General features: G+C 32.0%; 1 protein-coding gene across 2 annotated transcripts; it reads left to right on the top strand.

The window, feature by feature from the left end:
* The first annotated feature begins 375 nt into the window (after positions 1–375).
* On the top strand, positions 376–24451 carry LOC139513732 (uncharacterized). Of its 2 annotated transcripts, none has more exons than XM_071302486.1 (4): positions 376–509; positions 1066–1126; positions 1956–2186; positions 23472–24451. In XM_071302486.1, exons 2-4 carry the CDS (start codon positions 1090–1092, stop codon positions 24332–24334), a joined length of 1131 nt encoding a protein of 376 aa, XP_071158587.1. In that variant the 5' UTR covers positions 376–509; positions 1066–1089; the 3' UTR covers positions 24335–24451. The 2 variants fall into 2 exon arrangements, with proteins under 2 accessions (XP_071158587.1, XP_071158588.1); XM_071302487.1 differs by lacking the exon at positions 23472–24451 and adding an exon at positions 5490–6406.
* Positions 24452–25579: the final 1128 nt, after the last annotated feature.

Genomic DNA, 25579 nt, shown 5'->3' with positions numbered 1-25579 from the left:
ACTAGTCATGCTAGTGGTAGGTCAATGATACTCGGTATGCAGACGAATTAGCATTGCCATATTTCATTTTTAAATTTTAGATATGAAACAGATAGTTTGAAAAGATGAATACGGAATTTTATGTGGACACCGGGTCACCATTAATTACTATGTGTTGTGATATATATTTACTTTAATGGCCGCTTTCGTGAAAAAAAAAAAAACAATTTACCAAAATAAATGAATGCCCCAAAAAAGAAAAACCACAACCGTGTGAATAGCAAATAAAATGGATCTAATAGAAAGGTCCAAATAAACTTGTCAAATGTTGTGTATTAATTAATGAATATTATTTCATGCGGTCATTAATTAATAAACAAATTGCAAGGAAGGACTGAAAGGTTCATATGTAATTAAAATGTACATTTTATTGTTGTCACGTTTTTGATGTCATCGCCAAAGTTAGGACATAACGTTTTATTTCAATTTCTAGTGGATTTTAGCATCTTTTGACCAAACAGTTTGAACGGGTGAGTTTATGTTTTTGATATTTAGTTCTATCAATTAATATTTTATATTTCAGTTAAAAAAAAATTGGTATTAACAAAGCATATTCCAAACAACACTCAGTGACATCCACACATAAATAAATAAAAACTGATCACAGCCGTGTAAAAAAAGGAATTTAATATACATAGCAATATGATATTAAAATACAATTGAACTATTTTTTTAAATTCTGCAAAATCACGTTTTCTAAATTATTCATTTAAAGATTAACTAAGAGTATTTTTGAAAACAATTTAAGATAACACGACTTCATAATTTTTATTTGACAAATATGTCGCATGATATTAATTACTCTGTTTTAATTAAACATGTTGCATACATGCTGTACATTTTAATACATTTTGTACATTAACACGTGTTAACATAAAATATAAAAATAAAATGTGGTTTTATTGCCAACGAGACAAACTATATATCAACTTGATTGTTTAGATTGGAAATTAGCTAAAACATTTCTGTCATGCATTGTATTGATACAGATAACAATTTGTCTGAATTATTTTTCATTTACAACAGGAAAGACAACAGAGAACAGTTGGAATGCTTTTTGTTTTCTTCACCTCTATCTGTGTTGTCAGTAAGTTATATTTTTGTGAATTTCGAATAATGATCACAGTAAGATACCCACTTCCAATATTATTCAGAGATAGAATTCCTATTAATTTTCCAGGAAAACATACAATTTGAACTTTTTTTATAACTTTGACACCATATCGGGGAAAGAGTCAATTCACTTTCCAGATACAACAACCTTCAAACAGTAGAGAACGGATGTTTTGGCATATTTTCCTCCGCGTCTCCTTTGGTAACAACTAGACGATGAAATATATTTGCTATATATTTGTGTTTTCCTTTGTTTTTCGTCCATGTTTGTACGCCAGTTTTTCGGGTGTTCAAAGTTGACGTGATCTGTTGTACTGCTCAGGGTGATATTATTCTTATATTTTTTTGTATATATTTAGAGTTAGATTTTTTTATTGAGGTAACTTTTAGTACATAGGTGTTCACAATTACAAATCATTTGACAGTAATATTCAATTATACTATTTGAATAGTAAAATAAGATGAGTACACGTCAATGAAACTGCAACCCAAGAACGTAACAATAAAAGCAAAACAAACATTCTTTAGATGCCAAATTACGATATCTGTTTTCCATCTTCATGATAATTGTTGCGAAGTTTAATAAACCAGCCTTTTCAGTACTAAATCCCCCCCCCCCCCCCCCCCCGCCCAGACAGGTCAGACAGGAACAAGTTGCCATGTTATAAATTTATATATAATCTCTCTATATATTAAATTTAGCTGTATTTCCTTTGGTTTTCAGTATCAAATCCTCCCCTGTCCAGTACAGGAACACACGGCCATGTTATAAACTTATACGTTATCCTTGCCTATTGTTTTAGATGTGTTTGCTTTGGTGCCAATTCCACTAGAACCACAAACGCCATGTTTTACACATTTTGGAGAGTGTCTTAGATATTGCCCAGGGGAGAGAATTCCAGACTTAGAGGGCATAGAGAGCTCATGTATTACTAACACAGCAGGTTACCAGTTCTGTAAATTCTATCATTGTCCGCCTGCAAAATGCCGAGGAAAAAAGAAGGATTTGTACGGGAAATGCTATTACTGCCCGGGTAAGTTTTCTGTATTGAAGAACGACAAGTTATACATTTGTTCAGGTCAGTCTGTTAAATCAAGGCAAAACAAATGCTAGTCCGAGATTACTATGACGTCCAACGGCTGTTTTGGCCAGACAAGCTGTAATTTCGGACTAAGCAAATGCTACTGTCGAGATAAGGCATCAACCAATGATCTGTGTGTGTGGGAAGTGGGTAGGGGAGGGGCATGTTTTTATTATTATTATTATTTGTTCAATTTTTTTCTGAATTACTTGATCAAAATTTATTTTTTAGACGGAAAGTAAAACTTCTATTGAAAATAAGAAATACAACATTTGTTAAATAAAAAATCTTGTTCTCTAGCTGTGTTTTTGATTTATTTCTTAATTAAAAATGTTTGTCTTGTCAAAATCCTACGTCTTTTAGAAGAAGGCACGACGAATGCTAATATTATCCTAAAATGTCGTTAAACGAAGTTTAAAGTCGAATGAAAGCAGCCACGGAGAATGCTGCTTCTGTTTGGATACATTTGTTTATACTACACTATACTTCTGTCCAGGTAAGACTTGTATACGAAAGAAAGGAGAATACGATGCGACATGTAGAATGAAATTCAAAACAGTGTGGCTGTGGCCATTGATTGACACATTAAATTCATCCATTGACTGGGACAATTTAGGTGAAGGTTTGTATGTAACGACCACTGCTCACTTTGTACTTTTTGAAGACACTTAAACTATGGGGTCACCAAAGGTTCTCAACACCTTAATAAAGTAATTCGAAAAACTAATCAGAAATAACACGATGTTTTGATTTATATCAATTATATAAATCAAAACATAAACGTTATTCCTGATTAATTTTTTGAATTATTTTATAATTTAAGGCGTTAAGAAACCTTTGGTGACCCCACAGTTTAAATGTCTATCGTAGGTACGTCGTGAACAGTGGTCGTTACAGACAAACGTTCATGTAAATTGCCCCAGTCAATGGATGAAATTAATGTGTCAATCAATGGCCACAGCCACACTGTTTTGAATTTCATTCTATATTAAGTCTTTAAAAAGAAACGAAGAATGCTTCTTCTGTCTAGGATAGTATTTTAAATAAAAGAAGGAAGAAATCTACTTCTGTCCTAATAAGTCTTTAAAACAAAGGCAGGCAAATTGCTACTTCGTGCCATGTTAGTCTTTTAAACAAAGAAAGCTACTTCAGTCCACGCAAGTATTTTAAACAAAGGATGGAGGGATAATGCTTATTCAGGGTAAGTAAGTCTATATACAAAGGAATGGAGCATGCTACTTCGATCCACGTAAGTATTTTAAACAAAGGAAGGAGAATGCTACTTCGATCCACGTTAGTATTTTAAACAAAGGAAAGAGAATGCTACTTCGATCCACGTTAGTATTTTAAACAAAGGAAGGAGAATGCTACTTCGATCCACGTAAGTATTTTAAACAAAGGAAGGAGAACGCTACTTCGATCCACGTAAGTATTTTAAACAAAGGAAGGAGAATGCTTCTTCGATCCACGTAAGTATTTTAAACACTACTTCGATCCACGTAAGTATTTTAAACAAAGGAAGGAGAATGCTTCTTCGATCCACGTAAGTATTTTAAACAAAGGAAGGAGAATGCTACTTCGATCCACGTAAGTATTTTAAACAAAGGAAGGAGAACGCTACTTCGATCCACGCAAGTATTTGAAACAAAGGAAGGAGAATGCTACTTCGATCCACGTAAGTATTTGAAACAAAGGAAGGAGAACGCTACTTCTATCCACGTAAGTATTTTAAACAAAGGAAGGAGAATGCTTCTTCGATCCACGTAAGGATTTTAAACAAAGGATGGAGAACGCTACTTCGATCCACGTAAGTATTTTAAACAAAGGAAGGAGAATGCTACTTCGATCCACGTAAGTATTTTAAACAAAGGAAGGAGAACGCTACTCGATCCACGTAAGTATTTTAAACGAAGGAAGGAGAATGCTTCTTCGATCCACGTAAGTATTTTAAACAAAGGAAGGAGAATGCTACTTCGATCCACGTAAGTATTTTAAACAAAGGAAGGAGAACGCTACTTCGATCCACGCAAGTATTTTAAACAAAGGAAGGAGAATGCTACTTCGATCCACGTAAGTATTTTAAACAAAGGAAGGAGAACGCTACTTCGATCCACGTAAGTATTTTAAACAAAGGAAGGCGAATGCTTCTTTGATCCACGTAAGTATTTTAAACAAAGGAAGGAGAATACTACTTCGATCGATGTAAGTATTTTAAACAGAGGAAGGGAAAAGCTACTTCTGGACAGGTATGTCTTTTAAACAAAGGAAGGGAAAATGCCACTTCGATCAATCTAAGTATTTTAAACAAAGGAAGGAGAATGCTACTTCGATCCACGTAAGTAGTTTAAATAAAGAAGAGAGAAATTAAATGCTACTTCGGTCCAGGTATCAGGTATAAGTATTTTAAACAAATGAACGGAGAATGATTCTGTACAAGTAGATAAGTCTTTTAAAACAAAGGAAGGTAAAACGCTACTTTTGTCCAGATAAGTCTTATACGAATGTTAACCATTGTTGTACATATGTAACGTATAAAAATTATCTAGTAACAAAAATGATATCCAAAATGGATAAGAAACGACATGAACAAAGTATAGATAGCTCATTTATAAACATAACGTATCAAAAATAGAATGGCAGTGTTAGTAAAATAAAGAAAACACTTTCTACTTTGTAAAGACGAGTTTCCTCCAATTGATTATTTGGACAAAATATTTATCTGTCAAACTATGTATCGTATAATTGATATTGCGTTATTTTAGGTAACTCTTGTATTGTATGCCTAATTGATATTGCATTATTTAAGGTAACTGTTGTACTGGGTGTTGAATTGATATTGCTTTATTTTTAGTTTTACTGACACTGTATCGTCTGTATTGTCTTGTTTAATGTAACTGCTGAATTGATATTGCTTTTTTAGCTCCCATGACCAAAAGGTGATATTACTTTTTCAGCTCCCATGTCACAAAAGACAAGTGTGAGCTTTCCTATCACTTGGCGTCCGTCGTTTGTCTGTGCTTATGAATTCTATTCTAGTCTAAATTGTTGGAGAGTGTCCAATGTTGAAGATTACCAATATCTAGGTGAGCGACACTGGCTTGTTGTAGCCTCTGATTAGTTGACTGACCTTGTAAAGACTGATAAATCGATATTGCTTTTTGATGGACATAGACCACGGTGAGCGACACTGGCTCTTCACAGCCTCTGGTTTAGTTGACTGACTATAGTCTCATAAATCGATATTACTTTTTTTAGGTAGCTGTGTTGATGGTGGTAGAAAACATCATAATGGACAAGCTTTTATCAGTTTTGATTTGGTTAATAATTGTTTTTGTGGACAAGATAATTCCAAACACTGCACTAAACAATCAGTAGATCAGTATGCCTACTGTAATCACGCGAGACCTGGTAGTGATGGCGACAATACAGTTGTAGTGGTAGCGAATCCTCGACCACCACCACCACCTTCTAAAGTCGTTGCTATTGTAGCTCCACCACAGCAGCAACAAGCCCCAGCGGTAATGGCTTTTGTGTCAGCACCAACACAACAACCGACTACCCGACAAATGCCATATGTACCATCTCCCACCCGACCACCAACTCCACCACAAAGAGCATACGTACCAGCTCCATCACAGCCATACGTTCCTCCTGGTTCTGCTTTTGCTAATAATCAGGAATCGACAGCTTATATGCAGCAACATAAACACCAAAAAATGGTGGCACACCCTAATTTCTCTGCAAAAAGTCCAAAATCTAATTTGCAGCAGCGTTCCAACAACAATCCAAATTTGTACAGACATAATCAGTATTATCAAGGCTTTCCAAATAATCAACAGTTTTATGGTTACCATGGAAATCCTTTCTTTCAACAGCAGATGTGGGGATTCAATTCTAATAAGGAAATAGAAGCGTAACTATTAGCCATTCTAACAAGTGTTTTGACTTTAATTCCTGTCTTCAGAAAATTAAAATCTTTCCAAAGAACAGTAGTTGAAGAAAAATATATAAACAATTTTCATGGATATTTTATTGTTTCTTTTTAAGCCGACATTTTTTTCGAACAATTTACTACTGTGTTGTTCTATCAGTTGTCAGGCGAGACGACCACAAAGTTGAAAGGATTTCGGAGTGATTGTAGCTACAATTATCATATTAAATAATTTTGTATTGATTGGTGATATTTATTTTAGAATATGAATTTTGAGTATTTTACGGATGAATACAAAACGTATAAGGACCTTAAGTTTCCTTACAAATCAATCTTGCATGTCCATGTCAGATATGATTTGGTCGTTCCTTATTTCATGGGCATTTTCACTGATGGACATCATGATTTTCAGAAGTGGTATGATTGCTAATGAGTCATCCTGTATTAAATGGTCCGGTAAAGGACAATTTTTCAACAGCATAGACCGCTAGGAGAGCTATAAATAGCGCGATAAACGTTAGGAGAGATATATAAATGTTGCTATAAAACATAATGCTGAAAAGGAAGAGATACAAAGACATGCTATCATTGATTTTGTTTTAATAAATTTAAACTACAACGTAGATATATGTATTGCTAGTATGTTTTGAGTGAGGTTCGTGTTGCTTATTCTTTAATTTTCTATGTTGTGTTCTGTGTACTAGGCAGTGTTTGTCTGTTTATCTTTTTTGTTTTAGCCATTGCGGTGTCAGTTTTTGTTTTTGTTTTCGTTTAAGTAGCTTGAATGTCACTCTGGCATCATTCACCCCTGTTTTATGTCTTGCATCCTGTCAATACGATGTACTAACTTATATTTTGGTATTGCACAAGTTTTTGATGTTCTTAAACTTTTTATGACGTCTTTAAACTAAAAACGTAGGATGTGTATTGACTGATCTTTGGTCTTTTGGAAAAAATGATCTAATCATTAGTTGGAATTGATTTTGAACTAGCCTTTATTGGGGGGGGGGGGGGGGGGCAAGGGGTTTAACTGTTATGATGTTATGGGGCATTTTAATTCTTTGTTATCTGTTATTCTGAAAATATATTTACTGTTAACTGTTATTGTCTTATTCTTTGTTAGCTGTTATAGGACTATTATCTATTTTGTTATCTGTTATTGTGAGAATCTATTTGCTGTTAACTGTTATTGAAAATTGGAATGTTAGCATTTTGACAGCCAATCTTCCGTAGAAATTGAAGATAATTGAAAATTGTGATTTGAATGGATAATAGTCTCATTGGCACGCTTACCACATCTTCTTACAATTCATATCTATTGGGATCTTTCTACTGGTAATATCGGGTGGCCCTGTATTTGCAGAAGAATTTCAGTAACATACATCTCATAAACATATTAAAATCAATTGGACCCAGGACCATTCCAGTATATATTATTATTATCCTTTGTAATAAATTCCGTTGTCTGTGAACATGTAAAATTTTGTACAAATTATAATTCACTTATTACTTGTACAATAACTTATAGTATGGATTTTGTTATAAAAAAAAGCATTGGTACACCCTATAGATTTTTTTTTATTCAATGACCACATAGTAATCTTTATGCTGTACTATTACACCACTGTCCCTGATTAGGGGAGGATTGGACACCAACTAGTATGCTTAAGTTGACGCAGTTACATTCTGTATGTGCCTATTTCCAAGTCAGGAGCCTGGATTCAGTGGTTGTAGTTTGTTACTGTGTTACTAAGTTTCTCGTTCACTATTTTTGTGGATAAATTAGGCAGTTAGTTTTCTCCTTTGAATTGTTTTACATTACTAAGTGGTATCATATGGGTTTGAATTATGTCTTTGGGAATTATACATCTTTTTCTTTTAGCATTTATATTATAAGTGCTACTCCCTCTCTTTTCGATTACATGAAAGAGAACCCTGACCACCATATTTTTAAAAGCTTTTTAATTGCTTCACATGGCGAAAATTGAAGCTCAGAAACCATTGATGCAAATAAAGATGTGTCTTTAGTTTAATTTTTCGACAAGTACCCTTTTAAAAATCCTACAGCTTCTCCAATGCTGTACCCAAATTCTATAATTTCACTTAAAGATGCATGATTGGTGTTTCACTTGGTGTCATCCAAATTTTCACTAGGTCCAATTTCTATTATACTATCAGAATTGTCACTTGAGTCAATTTCTATTATTAGAATAACCATAACTGGCATGCGTGTGTCAGTTACATGTCCTGTCTCCACTGATCTGGGTATTTTTGTATTTTATAAGTAAGTTTTATCATGAGGTCATTAAATACAAAAAAATGATTGTGCATCATTTTTTTTTTATTACTTGTAAAGTATATATATTGCTTTTCAGAAATAAAAATAATCTAAAAATCAAATTGATAATAAAGTGTGGCTGCACTACTTTCAAAAGTTAAATAAAAAAACCTAAATTATTAAAAATTGATCCCTCAAATGCCATAGATTAAAAATATCCGTATATCAAAAACAGAAACTAGTAATTTTGTTCAGAAAAATTCAACATCCATACTATAACTTATTGTACAAGTTACGGAAAAAAATCAACCAAGGCAGAACTGCCTCAACGGCCGAAACGTCTTGTTTACACAAATTACAATTTTCTAGGTCCATACCTCAAATTATATACTAAGATCTACGAGTCATCTAAGTACTGGATTGGTCCTGGACAGATTTATTTTCATATTTCATTTACTGTTATCTGTTATTGTCCTTTTTCAATTCCTTGTTATCTGTTTTTCACCAAATCAATTCACTGTTTTGCTGTTATGGGGACCCCCCTTGCCCCCCCCTCTTTATTAGTAACTACACATACTAGTAGAAAAGCATTTTGTGTTTTGTTTATATGTCGTCTCTGATGGGTCAAGCTATTTTCGACTGTTTTTTACAGTTTATGTTACAGTGGATGTCGTCTGTTGCTGTCTGTTATTCGTTTTTCGTGTGTTTGTTTAACGTAAGAGAGATATAAAATAAAGCAATATCAAATTATCATACAATACAGTTACCTAAAATAAAGCTATATCAGTTTATCATACAATACAGTTACCTAAAATAAAACTATATCAGTTTATCATAAAATATAGTTACCTATAATTAAACAATATCAATTTATTATACAATACAGTTACCTAAAATAAAGCTATATCAATGTATCATACAATGTAATTACCTAGAATAAAGCTATATCAATTTATAATACAATACAGATACCTAAAATAAAGCGATATCAATTCATCATACAATACAGTTACCTAAAATAAAGCGATATCGATTTATAATACAATATAGTTACCTAAAATAAAGCCATATCAATTTATCATACAATATAGGTACCTAAAATAAAGCCATATCAATTTATCATACAATACAGTTACCTAAAACAAAACTATATCAATTTATCATAAAATACAGTTACATAAATTAAAACTATATAAATCTGTCATACAAAACAGACACCTGCAATAAAGCAATATCAATAAAATTAACGGTACCAATTTTTTTTTGCACAAGATGCGCATTTCGACAATACATGTCTCTTCAGTGATGCTCGTGGCCAAAAAATATTTGAAATCCAAAGCTTATATAAAAGATGAAGAGCTATAATCCAAAAGGTCCAAAAAGTATAGCCAAATCCGTGAAAGGAATCAGAGCTTTGCATGAGGGAGATACATTCCTTAATTTATAATAATTTCTATCATTTTGTAACAGCAAATTTTGATAACACAAAAAAATCGTATTTTCATGCCAGTACCGAAGTACTGGCTAATGGGCTGGTGATACCCTCGGGGACTTATAGTCCACCAGCAGAGGCATCGACCCAGTGGTAGTAATAAAATTAACGGTACCAATTTTCTTACACCAGATGCGCAATTTATCATACAATACAGTTACCTAAAATTAAACTATATCAATTTACCATACAATATAGTTACCTAAAATAAAACTATAAATTTATCATACAAAACAGACACTTGCAATAAAACAATATCAATTTATCATAAAATACAGTTACCTAAAACAAAACTGTATCAATTTATCATACAATATAGTTACCCAAATAAAACTATATCAACCTATCTATAATAAAGATACCTGCAATAAAGTAATTTCAATTTATCATACAATACAGATACCTAAAATAAAATTATATCAATTTATCATACAATACTGTTACCAAGAATATGGATACGTAAATTCACCATACAATATAGTTACCTTAAATAAAGCGATATCAATATTTTGTCTAATACAGATACCTAAACTAAAGCAATATCAATTTATCATACAATACTGTTGCCAAAAAATAAAACTATCAATTTATCATACAATATAGTTACCTAAAATAAAGCGATATCAATATTTCGTACAATACAGATACCTAAAATAAAGTTACATCAATTTGTCATACAATACTGTTACCTTAAATGAAGCTATATCAATTTATCATACAATACAGTTACCTTAAATAAAGCGATATCAATATTTCGTACAATACAGTTACCTAGAATATGGCTACATCAATTTGTCATACAATATAGTAAACTAAAATAAAGCGATATCAATATTTCGTACAATACAGTTACCTAGAATATGGCTACATCAATTTATCATACAATATAGTTACCTAAAATAAAGCGATATCAATATTTTGTACAATACAGATACCTTAAATAAAGCAATATCAATTTGTCATACAATACAGTTACCTAAAATATGGCTATATCAATTTATCATATAATACAGTTACCTAGAATATGGCTACATCAATTTATCATACAATATAGTAACCTAAAATAAAGTGATATCAATATTTCGTACAATAAAGATACCTAAAATAAAGCAATATCAATTTATAATACAATACAGTTACCTAAAATATGGCTATATCAATTTATCATATAATACAGTTACCTAGAATATGGCTACATCAATTTATCATACAATATAGTTACCTAAAATAAAGCGATATCAATATTTCGTACAATAAAGATACCTAAAATAAAGCAATATCAATTTATAATACAATACAGTTACCTAAAATAAAGCAATATCAATTTATCATAAAATACAGTTACATAAATTAAAACTATATAAATCTGTCATACAAAACAGACACCTGCAATAAAGCAATATCAATAAAATTAACGGTACCAATTTTTTTTTGCACAAGATGCGCATTTCGACAATACATGTCTCTTCAGTGATGCTCGTGGCCAAAAAATATTTGAAATCCAAAGCTTATATAAAAGATGAAGAGCTATAATCCAAAAGGTCCAAAAAGTATAGCCAAATCCGTGAAAGGAATCAGAGCTTTGCATGAGGGAGATACATTCCTTAATTTATAATAATTTCTATCATTTTGTAACAGCAAATTTTAATAACACAAAACAATCCGTATTTTCATGCCAGTACCGAAGTACTGGCTACTGGGCTGGTGATACCCTCGGGGACTTATAGTCCACCAGCAGAGGCATCGACCCAGTGGTAGTAATAAAATTAACGGTACCAATTTTCTTACACCAGATGCGCAATTTATCATACAATACAGTTACCTAAAATTAAACTATATCAATTTACCATACAATATAGTTACCTAAAATAAAACTATAAATTTATCATACAAAACAGACACTTGCAATAAAACAATATCAATTTATCATAAAATACAGTTACCTAAAACAAAACTGTATCAATTTATCATACAATATAGTTACCCAAATAAAACTATATCAACCTATCTATAATAAAGATACCTGCAATAAAGTAATTTCAATTTATCATACAATACAGATACCTAAAATAAAATTATATCAATTTATCATACAATACTGTTACCAAGAATATGGATACGTAAATTAACCATACAATATAGTTACCTTGAATAAAGCGATATCAATATTTTGTCTAATACAGATACCTAAACTAAAGCAATATCAATTTATCATACAATACTGTTGCCAAAAAATAAAACTATCAATTTATCATACAATATAGTTACCTAAAATAAAGCGATATCAATATTTCGTACAATACAGATACCTAAAATAAAGTTACATCAATTTGTCATACAATACTGTTACCTTAAATGAAGCTATATCAATTTATCATACAATACAGTTACCTTAAATGAGGCTATATCAATTTATCATACAATACAGTTACCTTAAATAAAGCGATATCAATATTTCGTACAATACAGTTACCTATAATATGGCTACATCAATTTGTCATACAATATAGTAAACTAAAATAAAGCGATATCAATATTTCGTACAATACAGTTACCTAGAATATGGCTACATCGATTTGTCATACAATATAGTTACCTAAAATAAAGCGATATCAATATTTCGTACAATACAGTTACCTAGAATATGGCTACATCAATTTATCATACAATATAGTTACCTAAAATAAAGCGATATCAATATTTTGTACAATACAGATACCTAAAATAAAGCAATATCAATTTGTCATACAATACAGTTACCTAAAATATGGCTTTATCAATTTATCATATAATACTGTTACCTAGAATATGGCTACATCAATTTATCATACAATATAGTTACCTAAAATAAAGCGATATCAATATTTCGTACAATAAAGATACCTTAAATAAAGCAATATCAATTTATAATACAATACAGTTACCTAAAATATGGCTATATCAATTTATCATATAATACAGTTACCTAGAATATGGCTACATCAATTTATCATACAATATAGTTACCTAAAATAAAGCGATATCAATATTTCGTACAATAAAGATACCTAAAATAAAGCAATATCAATTTATAATACAATACAGTTACCTAAAATAAAGCAATATCAATTTATCATAAAATACAGTTACATAAATTAAAACTATATAAATCTGTCATACAAAACAGACACCTGCAATAAAGCAATATCAATAAAATTAACGGTACCAATTTTTTTTTGCACAAGATGCGCATTTCGACAATACATGTCTCTTCAGTGATGCTCGTGGCCAAAAAATATTTGAAATCCAAAGCTTATATAAAAGATGAAGAGCTATAATCCAAAAGGTCCAAAAAGTATAGCCAAATCCGTGAAAGGAATCAGAGCTTTGCATGAGGGAGATACATTCCTTAATTTATAATAATTTCTATCATTTTGTAACAGCAAATTTTAATAACACAAAAAAATCCGTATTTTCATGCCAGTACCGAAGTACTGGCTACTGGGCTGGTGATACCCTCGGGGACTTATAGTCTACCAGCAGAGGCATCGACCCAGTGGTAGTAATAAAATTAACGGTACCAATTTTCTTACACCAGATGCGCAATTTATCATACAATACAGTTACCTAAAATTAAACTATATCAATTTACCATACAATATAGTTACCTAAAATAAAACTATAAATTTATCATACAAAACAGACACTTGCAATAAAACAATATCAATTTATCATAAAATACAGTTACCTAAAACAAAACTGTATCAATTTATCATACAATATAGTTACCCAAATAAAACTATATCAACCTATCTATAATAAAGATACCTGCAATAAAGTAATTTCAATTTATCATACAATACAGATACCTAAAATAAAGCAATATCAATTTATCATACAATACAGTTACCTTAAATAAAGCAATATCAATTTATCATACAATACAATTACCTAAAATAAAGTAATATCAATTTATCATGCAATGCAGATACCAAAAATAAAGCGATATCAATATTTCGTACAATACAGATACATAAAAAAAAAGCAATATCAATTTATCATACAATATAGTTACCTCAATTAAAACAATATAATTTATCATACAATATAGGTACCTAAAATAAAATTATATCAATTCATCATACAATACAGTTACCTAGAATTTGGAAACGTCAATTTATCATACAGTATAGTTACCTAAAATAAAGCATTATCCTGATTTAGAGTAATTTCTCGCAATATTGTCCTAATAAATTTCAGTACAATTTTTTATCACGTCAATTGGAATTATCTCCCTTATTTATAACGTCAATTGGAATGATCTCCCTTAGTTATTACGTCAATTGGAATTATCTCCCTTATACCATTCACCTAATAAAAAAACAAAAAAACAGTTGAGTTGCTATGTAGTCATAATATTTTTTATTTTTCACATTTTTTTATTTAATATCTAAAAATTATCGGGTCAATAAAATTCATATCGGGTTTGGCTTCGCCTCACCCGATATGAATTTTATTGAACCGATAAATTCTCGTATTAGGACAATTGCACACTGTGTAACTAATAATATCAATGTATCGTACAATAAAGTTACCTAAAATTGAGCAATATCAATATTTCGTACAATACAGATACATAAATAAAATTACATCAATTTGTCATACAATACAGTTACCTTAAATAAAGCGATATCAATTTATAATATAATACAGTTACCTAAAATATGGCTATATCAATTTATCATATAATACAGTTACCTAAAATAAATGGATATCAATATTTCGTACAATACAGTTACCTAAAATAAAACTATATCATTTTATCGGACCGTCAAGTACTATAATTAAAACTATATAAATTCGCCATATTATACACCAGGCTGCATCTAGCGAACAACAGCTAGCGAACAATAAGCCAGCAAACATTAAGGCGATATATCGAGAAACCAAAAAACAAAATAAGACAACAACGGCCGTTAAATAAAAAAATATTCAAAAAGGCAGAAAATCCGTCTAAATATGAGCAATTTTAACTCAATTTTGAAATGGTTTTTATTTAATTTACCTGTGCACTTTATTGTGGGACCCCGTGTCATCATGAATGATACATTTCATTGCGTAATGAATGTCAATTCCAATGTATATTTATCAAATGTTCCATCTTTGCTAGCCAAGGTTCACGATCCACTCCCCTCCGTTGCACTTGGCTAACTAAGATGCAAATGTTGATTAATTTTTTGCAGTATAATTATTTATCTTTAAAAAGATTGCATTGTTGTCTTTTTTTAATAAAATTTAGTACACATAATTTCCCTACATCAGTCATTTCAAAATAAAGTACAAATTCGGAATCTAAACTTTTCGAAAAAAAAAGTTAAAATAAATGCAAATTAATTTAAAAAACCAATAGCATATGGATTTGTTAATATTTTTTCAAAAAATGCAATCTTACCAACACCTGAGAAAATTTTATTTTAAAATTGTGTGCCAGCTTGTGCCAGATTTTGTCCATCCTGTTACTTTTTTTAACTGATAGCAAAAGTGATAATAGAAAAGAAAATATCGAATGAAAAGTGTGGCTCACATTTGCATAGCAGCGTTCATTTGAAATCACATTTACATTTATCATTTATGTAGATTATCCAAAAAAAATCTGCAGATAGTCGTTGCGTTCAGGAAATTCATCTCATTTCTTATTTTTCAAACACTCGTAAAAAAATATTGTGGAGACAGTGGCATTGAAAATTTACTAGTATGTCCCTTTTCAATTATACTAACGAGAAACTTAGTCAATAGATCAGTTATATTGATTGTAAAAATTATTTTACACATTTTTGGGGGTAACAGGAACGAACAAGGGCAGTAACAGGGAGGACAAAGTGGTAACAGTAGAGACAAAACATAAGTTAGGTCACAAAAATCAATAACAAACAACTGGATTTTGAATTTTATAGGGATACGAACGGGAGATATAAGTATCTTAACATTATACACGAACAATTTATACGTGTATCAACCCCCCCCTCCCAAAAAAAAAAAATCAGTATTCATTTGGTGTTTTTAGTTTTTTTCGCTAAGTATATATATGAAGTAAGATTTGGTTGCCGCAAGTCGTAAAAATCAGTACATAAGATGACATGACTTTCTGTGAACTACCGCTTTTAAGACCAAGTTCAGAATGTTAGTTCTTATTCATTTATTAAGTGTCTACTGGAGGCTAACCAATTACCAGAACAACCACCCATCGTACCGTCTTAGAGAAGGTTAAAGATGTAGTCGTAAAAAGCAAAACTAGTTTAATATGTTATAAACAGGATAGAGGGCATGTTAAAGAACACAACAATACAACTGAACGGAAATTCAAAATATTTTTTTTCTTATTGTCAATGATTCTGATATACTAGTACATGTATCTAGTTTCTGACACATTTTAACACTGAAGGCTTGTCGTTCTTGGATTTTTGGATCATCTCCATAAGTTCATGAAGAGAGTCTGATTTTGTTTGGAATCGGAATGATAGCCTATATTCTTAAAGTTGTAGCAGCGTCTCTCAATTATTTTGTAGCAGCTTCTATCAATTATGTTGGCTAAGAAAAGCACGGAGGCGTAAAAAAAGGGGGGTATGTCATTATGAAAATTATAAAAATGAATAATACACACAGATTTGCCGCTGGTGTGCGTATTTATATTTGGAATGGCAAATATATCAATGACCTGCAACTTTGAGAAGGCAATAAACCAATGGGTAGAAATTCTTATATCAAATAATGGGTCGACCAATACGTACATAATGCGCACCTACTGTAGATTAAAATTGGTGTTCTAATATTTGTATCTCCTAATATCATCTCATTTAAGTATGATAGTGGTAGCTGTGAAATATATATGTGACGGAGAAGGGATTTTCACATTGTTATTCAATGAATAGGGCAGGGGAGTTCAAACCACAACCGGAGGTATAATATACTGACATTTATATGTTGTGCACCCCCCTTTTTTTGGAATAAAAGACATTCTTTTGTTTTTGATAAGTGTTGCTGTCGTCTCGCAAGGTCTGTATCTTTATTTGCCTGTAACGAGAAAGTATCATGTCTCTAGGAAACCAGTACAATAGTTGGCAAAATATAATGATAGTTTTACAACCCAAGCAGAACAAAATAAAACATCAAGGAACAAAATGAACCAAATTAGGTTCAGGTACTAAAGAAAATATTTAAGTACAAATCGCTAAGGGTAAAGCATTCAAAGAGTATTGAAAAGAAACAATGCGTATTCTATATGACACACTTGAATAATACCTGTACAGTAATATCGGCAACTGAATTCTAAATACTAGTTGCACAATTAATAATTTTGTCCATCCTGTTACCAGTCAAGGTAGCACTTGACTTGTTTTGGAAATACCTCAATACAAATGTTCATTTTATGAATTAATATACCGTACGGTAATAAATATGTGAAACAATTTATTTGCCATAATGTATGAGGCATTTTGAGTTATCTTACAAAGTATGTCTATCCTGTTACCATTTTTGTCCCTCCTGTTACCACTGTCTTTGTAACAGGAAGGACAGTAACAGGATGGAAAAATTAGTACATAACTTAAATTGGTTTTAAAATAGTCGCTCCCTAATAATTGATGTAGTGTTTTTATACTTCCGGCCCATGCCTAAGTTACAGTAAAAAGTGTTTCATTAGTCTTATGCAATTAAAAACTATCTATCAACTGGTAACATTAAAGACATTATCAAAAGGTACGCATATATCAATACCTACCGATCTTTAGATTCTGATGACCAAAATCTTTCCACATAAAAAATTTCACCATGTCGTTACGTCCTGTATCTACGCCTACGACGTCACCATAAAAAACCGCCGTTATTTGAGGGAGAAACTAGTTTTATTCCGTAAACAAATAGATAGTAACAGGAAGGACAAATTATGATGAACAAACATTCCATGGACTGTGGAATAAAAGTTGTCATGATTTGAAACATGGAAAGTTATTTTTTTTCAATTATGATGTTACTAAATGTAGAAAAATCATTCTGTTTACCTTTAAATGCAGTTTTATGTACAGATAATTTGAAAGCAAATGTTATTTATCAAAAATGAACGCATGGAAATTGTCGAATTTTCATACTTTAACGAATATAAAAAAAATATGAAACTTTTTGCACACTAATATTTGCATGTACTATCTTGCACAATATGTAAACTATTATGTTAAATTAAAAAAATATGTCAAACTTACAAATAAAACAGACAATAGACAATAACCGAAAAATGTACATTTTTTTGAAATGACTGACATAATGAAACCAAATGTCATTTTAAAAGATAAGGGATAATGAACTTGTTTTAATTTAAATCAGTTTGAATTATAAAAATCCGTCGAAAAATGCATCTAATTCACAAACTGTTTCAGTTTGACGTCGCGAAACTATCATTTTGCGTTAGCAACGTCATTACCTCCCCTGTATACGGTGGCAGAATGCGGCCATGAAAGAAAAATAAATTATGTTGTTCCCTCAAGATACTATGTCGTTCCCTCAAGATGTTATGTTGTTCCCTCAAGATAGTTATCTCGTTCCCTCAAGATGCTATGTCGTTCCCTCAAGATACTATGACGTTCCCTCAAGATGTTATGTTGTTCCCTCAAGATAGTTATCTCGTTCCCTCAAGATACTATATATATGTCGTTCCCTCAAGATGTTATGTTGTTCCCTCAAGATAGTTATCTCGTTCCCTCAAGATACTATGTCGTTCCCTCAAGATGTTATGTTGTTCCCTCAAGAAAGTTATCTCGTTCCCTCAAGATACTATGTCGTTCCCTCAAGATGTTATGTTGTTCCCTCAAGATGCTATGTCGTTCCCTCAAGATACTATGCTGTTCTCTCAAGATAGTTATCTGGTTCCCTCTAGATTTTAAAATTGTATTGATATATGATTCATTTCGCCCTTCGAAGCGGAACTGTAGACGTGGCCAGATCCCAAAAGTAGAATATTTGCATAATAATAATGATATAATAATTCTGTATTTAAAGAGAATAACTGAGAGGGGATAGGAGGGGTCCTGATCCAGAAATCCCGGGCTTAAAAACACGAAATCTCGAAATCCCGAATTTAAATAAAGTAAATCCCGACGTCCCGTAATTCGAAAAAAAGAATTCCCGGATCCGAAAGGGTCAATCCCGAAATCCCGAGCTTAAAAACACCCGATCCCGGAGTCCCAGTAAAGGTAGCACTCCACAGTTAGATGTGTATTTTCGCATTTTGGCCCCTGAGGATTTTTCAAATGTAAGAGCTAGTGTGCAATAAAATTCATTTTTGGATAGCTGAGTATTAAAATAGCCTTCGTATTGGGTTTATATGAACACCAAGATCATATAATGTATGTAATATAGGCTGTTTTCTGTATGACAGTCCGTATTTGTATGTCCATACCATACATTGGTCCGGCAATTTTTGTAATGTTTTTTTCCAACTTTTTGTCGCACGAACTTTGTGATTAGATTTTACGAAAAAATTAGGCGAAAGACACCCATTTTTTATTTGATCATTAGGAAGATTTATGAAAACAGTTTCTAAAAAGGTATCACTCAAAGGCATTGAAATTCTAGTTTGATCCAAATTTTGGGGGGATATGTGACAAGCATGTTTACCCCCTTTTTGCAATATTTTATGGTAAATAAATGCAGAATGTTGCCATGGATACACAGAAAAGGAATTATTTTTCACCCTTTTAACATTTGAAAATTAAATCTAAGGAAGATACTGATTACATACATATGCACATGTACAACACAAACAGTTAGGTTAATGTATTAGAAATCCAGGAATAGGAGATGATAAAACATTTTGTGGCTCATTTTTAATTTTATTTTCTAAGAGGGTGGTAAAGGGTTATTTTCGTGCAACGTTTTCGGCCTTTTCATTTTACGTGTTTTCGTGATTTGGTGTTTTATTTCTCGTTTTCTCGTGTTTGGTTCGATGTGCGTGCTTCGTATTTACCCTTATTTATTTACCGTGTTTCGTGTCGGTGGTCTTAATTTCTCGTTCTTGCATAATTTGTTCCGCATTTGATTAAAAAGTGAATTGGAAGTAACTCCACGTCTTTACTCCACCGTTTCGAAGTTGGAAATAAAGAATAAATCAATATAATTGTATTGCTATGTTGAGGGAACGAGATAACTATCTTGAGGGAACGACATAATATCTTGAGGGAACGAGATAACTTTCTTGAGGGAACGACATAGTATCTTGAAAGAACGAGACAACTATCTTGTGGGTACGACATATCATCTTGAGGGAACGACATAGTATCTTGAGGGAACAACATAACATCTTGAGGGAACGACATAGTATCTTGAGGGAACGAGATAATTATCTTGAGGGAACGAGATAACTATCTTGAGGGAACGACATAGTATCTTGAGGGAACGCGATAACTATCTTGAAGGAACGACATAGTATCTTGAGGGAACGAAATAACTATCTTGTGGGAACGACATAGCATCTTGAGGGAACGACATAGTATCTTGAGGGAACAACATAATTTTTTTTCTTTCATGGCCGCATTCTGCCACCGTACCTGTAACTGTACATCCGATATTTCATGTATATAGAGAGTGCAACACTCTGAGCACGTTAAACACCCTTGAAAGGTTAGAAGGTGCTGTTAATCTGTCCGCCCTTTAATGGTTTGTAGTTTAAGTTAAGAAGCCTAGAATGCATACACTGCAAATCACTGCATTAGTAAAATATATCAAATACTTGGCCGAAAATGCTTAACATTCTAAAACCATAGTTACAATTTGTTCATTTGAAGTTATTGTGTCGTATTGCTTTATTTCAAGACTTTGTAATAAAGTATGACAAATTGATATTGTTTTTATATAATTTGATTGACTATGTATCGTCTCATTAATTGATATTGCTTTATTTAAGGAAACTGTATTGTAAACTAGATTGCTATTGCTTTATTTAAGGAAACTGTATTGTAAACTAGATTGATATTGCTTTATTTGAGGGAACTGTATTGTAAACTAGATTGATATTGCTTTATTTGAGGGAACTGTATTGTAAACTAGACTGATATTGCTTTATTTGAGGGAACTGTATTGTAAACTAGATTGATATTGCTTTATTTGAGGGAACTGTATTGTAAACTAGACTGATATTGCTTTATTTGAGGGAACTGTATTGTAAACTAGATTGATATTGCTTTATTTGAGGGAACTGTATTGTAAACTAGACTGATATTGCTTTATTTGAGGGAACTGTATTGTAAACTAGATTGATATTGCTTTATTTGAGGGAACTGTATTGTAAACTAGACTGATATTGCTTTATTTGAGGGAACTGTATTGTAAACTAGACTGATATTGCTTTATTTGAGGGAACTGTATTGTAAACTAGATTGATATTGCTTTATTTGAGGGAACTGTATTGTAAACTAGACTGATATTGCTTTATTTGAGGGAACTGTATTGTAAACTAGACTGATATTGCTTTATTTGAGGGAACTGTATTGTAAACTAGATTGATATTGCTTTATTTGAGGGAACTGTATTGTAAACTAGACTGATATTGCTTTATTTGAGGGAACTGTATTGTAAACTAGACTGATATTGCTTTATTTGAGGGAACTGTATTGTAAACTAGATTGATATTGCTTTATTTGAGGGAACTGTATTGTAAACTAGACTGATATTGCTTTATTTGAGGGAACTGTATTGTAAACTAGACTGATATTGCTTTATTTGAGGGAACTGTATTGTAAACTAGATTGATATTGCTTTATTTGAGGGAACTGTATTGTAAACTAGACTGATATTGCTTTATTTGAGGGAACTGTATTGTAAACTAGACTGATATTGCTTTATTTGAGGGAACTGTATTGTAAACTAGATTGATATTGCTTTATTTGAGGGAACTGTATTGTAAACTAGACTGATATTGCTTTATTTGAGGGAACTGTATTGTAAACTAGACTGATATTGCTTTATTTGAGGGAACTGTATTGTAAACTAGATTGATATTGCTTTATTTGAGGGAACTGTATTGTAAACTAGACTGATATTGCTTTATTTGAGGGAACTGTATTGTAAACTAGATTGATATTGCTTTATTTGAGGGAACTGTATTGTAAACTAGACTGATATTGCTTTATTTGAGGGAACTGTATTGTAAACTAGACTGATATTGCTTTATTTGAGGGAACTGTATTGTAAACTAGATTGATATTGCTTTATTTGAGGGAACTGTATTGTAAACTAGACTGATATTGCTTTATTTGAGGGAACTGTATTGTAAACTAGACTGATATTGCTTTATTTGAGGGAACTGTATTGTAAACTAGATTGATATTGCTTTATTTGAGGGAACTGTATTGTAAACTAGACTGATATTGCTTTATTTGAGGGAACTGTATTGTAAACTAGATTGATATTGCTTTATTTGAGGGAACTGTATTGTAAACTAGACTGATATTTTCCTTATTTTTTTTGGTAACCGTATCGTATGATAAATTGATATTGTGTTATTTTGTATGATAAATTGATATTGTGTAATTTTGTATGATAAATTGATATTGTGTTATTTTGTATGATAAATTGATATAGTGTTATTTTGGTAACTGGTGTATCGTATTCTAAATTGATATTGTTTTGTTGTATCTAACACTCTCCGAAGGGAAAAGTGAGTTATTTTCCCATCATGTGACTAAAAATAGAACCTTGTGGCTGGAAAACGCTAAGAATATAGAAAGTTTGACCTAATAGGTAAACAATTATCAGAACCTTGAGATCTACTTACTGCCATTTGTATAAAAACTTGCAGACGACTTCTCTTGAAAGCTCTAAAATAATTAATGTTTGTCTACCTTTTACCTTGAAAACTGAAATAGCCAGAGAAAAGACAAAAATAACGAAAAAAATTAGCATGACAAGATACAAATATTTTTTTGCGCTATCAATTTCATATAAGGTATAGGAAAATCTGGAAATAGATAGATTTTTTTTTTGGTCATCAGCTTGACCACAATATAACCCCCCTCCACATCAAATTGAGGAAAAGATTTTTTTTAAGAACAAAAACCATACCAAAACAAGATATACAAATCAGTAAACATTGATGACCAACTCAGTATATCAGTTATTGGTCTTAATGATGACTAATTTCATCCCTTTGCATTGCATATTGGACTATTAGATAGATAGAAATTTAAAAGCAAAAATGATCCGCAAATCAAGACATGCAGCAACTTGGTCAACTGATGAAATTGTTATTTGTTTTCTAATTGTTGCCAATGTCCTTAGTTTTTGTAAATAGCAACAAAATTAAAAAAATAAAAAATAAATCAATTTAAAATCAACCGAAAAGAAAATTTAGTTGTGATTTATATTCTTTTCTACAATGTGGGAGAGTATCAGTTGTTGAAAATGGGCATATAGTAGACCTAGGTGAGCGACACTGGCTCTTTATAGTCTCTAATCCACTTGTTTAGATGACTGACTTGATTATAGACTGATAAATCGATATTGCTTTTTCAGGTAGCTGTATCGATGGTGGTAAGAAACATCATAATGGAGAAGCTTTTCTCAGTTTTGATTTGGTTAATAATTGTTTTTGTGGACAAGACAATTCCGCACACTGCACTAAACATCCAGTTGACCAGTATGCCTACTGTAATCACGCGAGACCTGGTAGTGATGGTGACAATACAGTTGTAGTGGTAGCGAATCCTCGACCACCACCTCCACCTGCAAAAGTCGTTGCTATTGTAGCTCCACCACAGCAGCAACAAGCCCCAGCGGTAGTGGCTGTTGTACCAGCACCCACGCAACCACCGCCTCCAAGACAAATAGCTTTGGTACCAGCACCCACACAACAACCGCCTCCAAGACAAATGGCATATGTACCGCCTCCCACCCGACCACCAACTCCACCACAAATGGCATACGTACCAGCACCCACCCGACCACCAACTCCTCCACAAACGGCATACGTACCGGCACCAACCAGACCACCAACACCACAACATATGGCATATGTACCACCTCCCACCGGGCCACCAACTCCACCACAAATGGCATATGTACCACCTCCAACACAACAATACGTTCCTCCTGGTGTTGCCATTGTACCAGTGCCTAATAAAGAATCTACAGCTTATATTCAGCCACCCCCATCACCTCCACATCATCAGCACCAAAAAATGGTGGCACACCCTAATTTCTCAGCAAAAAGTCCAAAATCTAATTTGCAGCAACGTTCCAACAACAATCCAAACGTGTACAGACATAATCAGTATTACCAAGGTTTTCATAATCCACATGTTCAAAGTTATCATGGCAGTCCTTATTTTGGACAACAGATGTGGGGATTCAATCGTCATGCCAATTTCGATGCGTAGCTGTCAGTCATTCATACATGTGCTATAGCTGATTTCTTCTGCCATCAAATAACTTGAACTTTTCGAAAATACTATAGTTGTAATATGTATATATATAATAAACATATTTATCATGGATATTTTATTGTTTTTTCCGCAGACAAATCTTCTCGAGCAACTTACGTCTTTACGTCTTTGTTGTCTGATTAGTTTTGTTGCCACCCGTTACGACATCAAAATTAAAATGATTTCGGAGTTATTGAGTTTGATTATTATGTATTTCAGGATATAAAGTTAATTTATTACGGATAACAATATGTATAAGAATATTAAGAATCATCTTCTGTGTTGACTTGAGTTATCATTGCTATGTTCATAACTATAAATTAACTGTTAACAAAACTTTTTTGAATTTTTGAAATACTAAGGCTTTTCTATCTCAGGAATAGATTACCTTAATAGCAGTAATTGGCATATTTTTTTTAGGAATATTTAGTCCTCAATGCTTTTTAACTTCGTAGTTTATTTTGCCTTTTTAACATTTTTTTATTCGAGCGTCACTGATGAGTCTTTTGTAGACGAAAAGCTCGTCTGGTGTAAATATAAAATTTCAATCCTGTATCTTCGATGAGTTTATCTTCGATACAAGTCCATGTCCAAGACAAGACGATTTGATCTTCACTTTTTTCCTTAGAGTTTGACTTATAGACATTACGATATTTAGATGTGGTATGATTGGTAGGATCAAGGACGAAAAGTCAACAGCATAGACCGTTAATATATCTAAGAAAGGCGCGATAAAAACATAATGGGGAAAGCAGATACTCTTTCAAAGATTTTTTTTCAATCAATTTTTTTTAAAACTAAATATTTATGGATATGCAGTTATCGTACTATATCTTGTCGATACTAGGTTGTGGTTTTTACAAACAAGATTAAATCTGTTGGATGGGTATTGATTGATTCTTTAGTCTGGGAAAAGTTTATTTATTTGTTAGTTGTAATATTTGGCTTTCAACTAGCAAACAGTAGTAACTGCGAACACAAAATTTGCATCTTGAATTTAAATAGAAGTAATTTGATTGCCAATGAGACAACTCTCAGGAAGAGACTATATAGTGCATCAATTGACCTTTTTTTTTTATTTAACAATGAGCAAAAGTTATACCTCATACCTACAACGAAAGCTTCAAAAGGCCCTGAAATGACAATTTAAAAAAAAAAAGATTTTATACTTGTTTTACGCTATAAAATATACGGATTCAA

Source organism: Mytilus edulis, chromosome 2 (assembly GCF_963676685.1).
Source record: "Mytilus edulis chromosome 2, xbMytEdul2.2, whole genome shotgun sequence".
NCBI classification, from domain to species: Eukaryota; Metazoa; Mollusca; class Bivalvia; order Mytilida; family Mytilidae; genus Mytilus; species Mytilus edulis.
The sequence above is the reverse complement of the archived record's forward strand: the minus strand, read 5'-3'. Positions and strand labels throughout refer to the sequence as shown.